Source organism: Dipodomys ordii, unplaced genomic scaffold (genome assembly GCF_000151885.1).
Source record: "Dipodomys ordii isolate 6190 unplaced genomic scaffold, Dord_2.0 Scaffold140, whole genome shotgun sequence".
Lineage (NCBI taxonomy): Eukaryota > Metazoa > Chordata > Mammalia > Rodentia > Heteromyidae > Dipodomys > Dipodomys ordii.
Window position 1 is genome coordinate 1,258,379 of NW_012267356.1, and position 3,951 is coordinate 1,262,329.

Below are 3,951 nucleotides of genomic sequence, written 5' to 3' on the forward strand. Positions count from 1 at the left end.
TACGGATAATTGCTCATTTCTTCATGTTAATAGATTTATATATTTAAGTAAATAGAAAACATGAAGAGAGGGCTGGGATGTAGCTCAATGGCAAAGCACTTGCCTAGAAAGTGCAACATCTTGGGTTCCATCCTCAGTACCCAAAAAGAAAAGCCAATAAAAGCCAGAAAACATAAAGTGAAAATAATAAGCTACAGAGATGACAAGGAGTGACTAAAGAGACACTAAGCTTGATGTCAAATAGTTGATTTATTTGTATATTTAACTACCAAAGTTGATTCTTAAGAAAGCATATTCTAGATCATTATGTGACCTTAACTGCCATTTTTCTTTTCTGATAAGATGCATACAGCTTTTGTTGTTGGCTTGTAGCAACTGCAGAGCTCAGCCGCCATCCCCCCACTCTGATGATACGCAGTAGCCCTCAGAGGTCTGCTGGATTCATCTTTGGGTCATCCAGGCTGTTTTGTCCTACCTGACCATAGGAAAGAATGACCATGATTCTTCAGCTGAATGATTGGTATAGTTAGGATTAGAGGGATGTCAGTGTTCATTTATGCTTTAAATTCTTAGATTGTAACCTAGTCAGAGAGACTAGGTTAGAGTACCATATTTAATACATGGAGTACATTTTAAAAATAAGAAACTGGAAAATGTACTCGTTATCTTTCTGTAACACTTCTGTACATCACCTTAATGAAAATAAAAATAGGGGCTGGGAAGCTGGCTCAGTGGTAGAGTGCTTGCCTTTCATACATGAGGCCCTGGGTTCAATTCCTCAGTACCACATAAGCAGAAAAAGCCAGAAGTGGCACTGTAGCTCAAGTGGTAGATTCCTAGCCTTGAGCTGAAGAGCTTAGGGACAGCACCCAAGCCCAGAGTTCAGGCCCCACAACCAACAAATACATGAATAAATAAATAAATATCAATATAAAAATAGAAACTGGAAAGGCGCTTAGTGGCGCACACCTGTAATCCTAGCTACTCAAGAGGCCAATATTTGAGAAGTGTGGTTTGAAGACTGCCCAGACAGGGAAGTTTGTAGACCCTATCTCCAATTAACATAGAAAAGCTGGAAGTAGAGTCTCGGAGCAGCCATTGAAGGGGAAGGAACTGCGGGAGTGTGTGTGGTGTGTGTGTGCGTGCGTGCGTGCGTGTGTGTGCGCGCGCGGGTGTGTGGACAAGGAGGTGGGGGCAGCCGAGTTAAGAGTCCTAACTCCTTGGACTCCATTTGCTATTCTTTTCTTTCTCCTCTACATCTATTTGGTGGTTGTGGGCATTTGTATTTTGCTTTTCTTTTCATTCATTTCCAGATCTTAAAAATAATTTTTTTAGGGTTGGGGGTAGTGGAAAAGGGGGTGAAGGAGGAGAGTAGCAGCAGAAAAGCAGGAGGACATGGAGATGAAGAAGAGGATTAGTCTGGAGTTACGGAACAGAGCCCCGGAGGAGGTAACAGAGTTAGTCCTTGATAATTGCCTGTGTGTCACTGGGGAAATTGAAGGCCTAAATGACACTTTTAAAGAACTAGAGTTTCTGAGTATGGCTAATGTGAAATTAAGTTCACTGGCCCGGCTCCCTAGCTTGAATAAACTTCGAAAGTTGGAACTTGGTGACAATATAATTTCTGGAGGTTTGGAAGTCCTGGCAGAGAAATGTCCAAATCTTACCTACCTCAATCTGAGCGGAAACAAAATCAAAGACCTCAGTACTGTGGAAGCTCTGCAAAATCTTAAAAATTTGAAAAGTCTTGACTTGTTCAACTGTGAGATCACAAACCTGGAAGATTACAGAGAAAGTATTTTTGAGCTGTTGCAGCAAATCACATACTTAGATGGATTTGATCAGGAGGATAACGAAGCACCAGACTCAGAAGAGGAAGATGATGAGGATGAAGATGAAGATGAAGATGAAACTGGTCTACTTGAAGGATATGAGGAGGAGGAGGAGGAGGAAGAAGAAGAGGAAGATGAAGATGAAGCAGATTCAGAATTGGGAGAAGGAGAAGAGGAAGTGGGCCTTTCATACTTAATGAAAGAAGAAATTCAGGATGAAGAAGATGATGATGAGTATGTTGAAGAAGGAGAAGAAGAGGAGGAAGAAGAAGAAGGCCTTCGTGGAGAGAAGAGAAAACGAGATGCTGAGGATGATGGAGAAGAAGAAGATGACTAGATCATTCTACGATTCAATTTCCTAGATCGCCTGGGTGTGCAACAGAGTGATCACATCTTCTTTCTTTTTCATGTATGATAGCTCTCCCTACCAGAAGATAATCTGTAACTTTTTTATAGGAGAAGTGTGGTTTTACTATTTTTGCCTTATCATTCCAATTAAGATTTACTAGTTTGCTAATGATCATGTTGTATGTAGAGAAAAATTTTCATTAACTCCCTCATCCCTCCATTGTGCAATTCTCTAGCAATGTATTTGGAATCTTAATTTTTCTAATTCAGGCTTACTGTCTTAGACATTTTTAGCCCATAATTAAAACATGATCAATTAAAAAAAAAAAAAGAAAAGCTGGAAGTAGAGCTGTGGCTCAACTGGTTGAACACAAATGCTCAAGAAGAACACTCAGGGCTTAAGTTCAAGCCCCAGGAATGGCACCAAAAACAAAGAAACAACTATTTGATTTTTTTCATAAACAAAATATGAAATATTTGTAACTTGACATTTGTATTTAATTATCAGTTTATTTACTTATACTTTTCTGAGGTATAAATATTCTTTGTCTAATTATTTCAGGAAATTTTCCTTATTCCATTGGACTCTTTCTGTAAACTAAGATGTTATTATTTCATTATGTGGTGATAGTTGCTAATTTGTTTGTTAGTTAATGTGTTATTAGCTTGAAGCACTCCATGGGGATGTGATTTGTAAAATTAGTGGGTGAATTTTACTTAGGGGCTTCCTTTTAAAGGCCTTCAAGAATATACCCTAAATATATAACAACAAGCTATTTGGAGACACATATCTCAAACTCTGAAATTTTGGATTTGGTTCTGTTTGATTGATTGATTGATTGATGATTGTTTGGTTGATATTTGGAAACAGGGTCTCACTATGAAGCTCAGGCTGCCTTTGAACTGTGGATCTTCCTGCCTTCACTTCCTGAGTATAGAAGGATACACTACCACATGGGGTTCTTGGATTTAATTTTCTGAGTGTCTTGATGCATCGTGAGATATACCATGGGACGATGCCCCTGAAGAGTTAGATAAGAAGCAAACAGTGTGATTCCAAATGTTAACAGGGGCATGGAGAGCAGGATGAGATACTGTATACACCTTACTAAAGGGGGCACAATGCTTTCCCAGGCTTTAACTGGAGTAAATACAATCTGGCCAGTTTTGAGTAATTATGACCATGAACATAGGCTCAAGAACTTTGTTATAGTAATGCTATGGTTTGAGGACTCATTGTTCACTGGCCACACTTTACCTCTCACTCTCAGCTCCATCATCAACATCATCATCATTATCATCATCATAGGTATGCTCAGAAATATCAGCACTATCGTTGTTATTCTTGTGTTTCAGACTTTGGGGGTTTTGTTGTTGTTGTTTAGGTGCCAGTCCTGGGATTTGAGCTCAGAGCCCAGTCACTATCCCAGCTTTTTTGCTCAAGGCTAGCTAGCACTCTACCACTTAAGCAACAGATCCACTTTTGTCTTTTGTGTTACTAATCAGAGATACAAGTTGCACAGATTCCTGCCCAAGCTAGTTTCAAACTGTGACCCTCAGATCTCAGCTTTCTAAGTAGCTAGTATTATAGGTATGAGCTACTGAAACTTGGCTCAGACTCTACTAAACCACTGCATTTCAAATGGACGATGGAATGGAACTCAACCTCTTTAATGTTTTTTATTTTATTTTATTTTATTTGTGAACATACTGTACAGAGGGGTTACAATTACATGGGCAGGATAATGCATACATTTCTTACCAAGCATTG

The 3,951-nt window shown here is 39.2% G+C and overlaps 1 protein-coding gene across 3 annotated transcripts; it reads left to right on the forward strand.

The window, feature by feature from the left end:
* Positions 1-1,088: 1,088 nt before the first annotated feature.
* Positions 1,089-2,498, forward strand: LOC105997140 (acidic leucine-rich nuclear phosphoprotein 32 family member E). 3 transcript variants are annotated; one of them, XM_013031459.1, is made up of 2 exons: positions 1,116-1,449; positions 1,816-2,308. In XM_013031459.1, exons 1-2 carry the CDS (start codon positions 1,396-1,398, stop codon positions 2,167-2,169), a joined length of 408 nt encoding a protein of 135 aa, XP_012886913.1. In that variant the 5' UTR covers positions 1,116-1,395; the 3' UTR covers positions 2,170-2,308. The 3 variants fall into 3 exon arrangements, with proteins under 3 accessions (XP_012886912.1, XP_012886913.1, XP_012886914.1); XM_013031460.1 differs by having other exon boundaries at positions 1,116-1,754; positions 1,888-2,029; XM_013031458.1 differs by having other exon boundaries at positions 1,089-2,498.
* Positions 2,499-3,951: the final 1,453 nt, after the last annotated feature.

Excerpts from the sequence above, each read along its gene's own strand:
- LOC105997140 (XM_013031458.1), top strand. The coding sequence starts at position 1,396 with ATGGAGATGAAGAAGAGGATTAGTCTGGAGTTACGGAACAGAGCCCCG.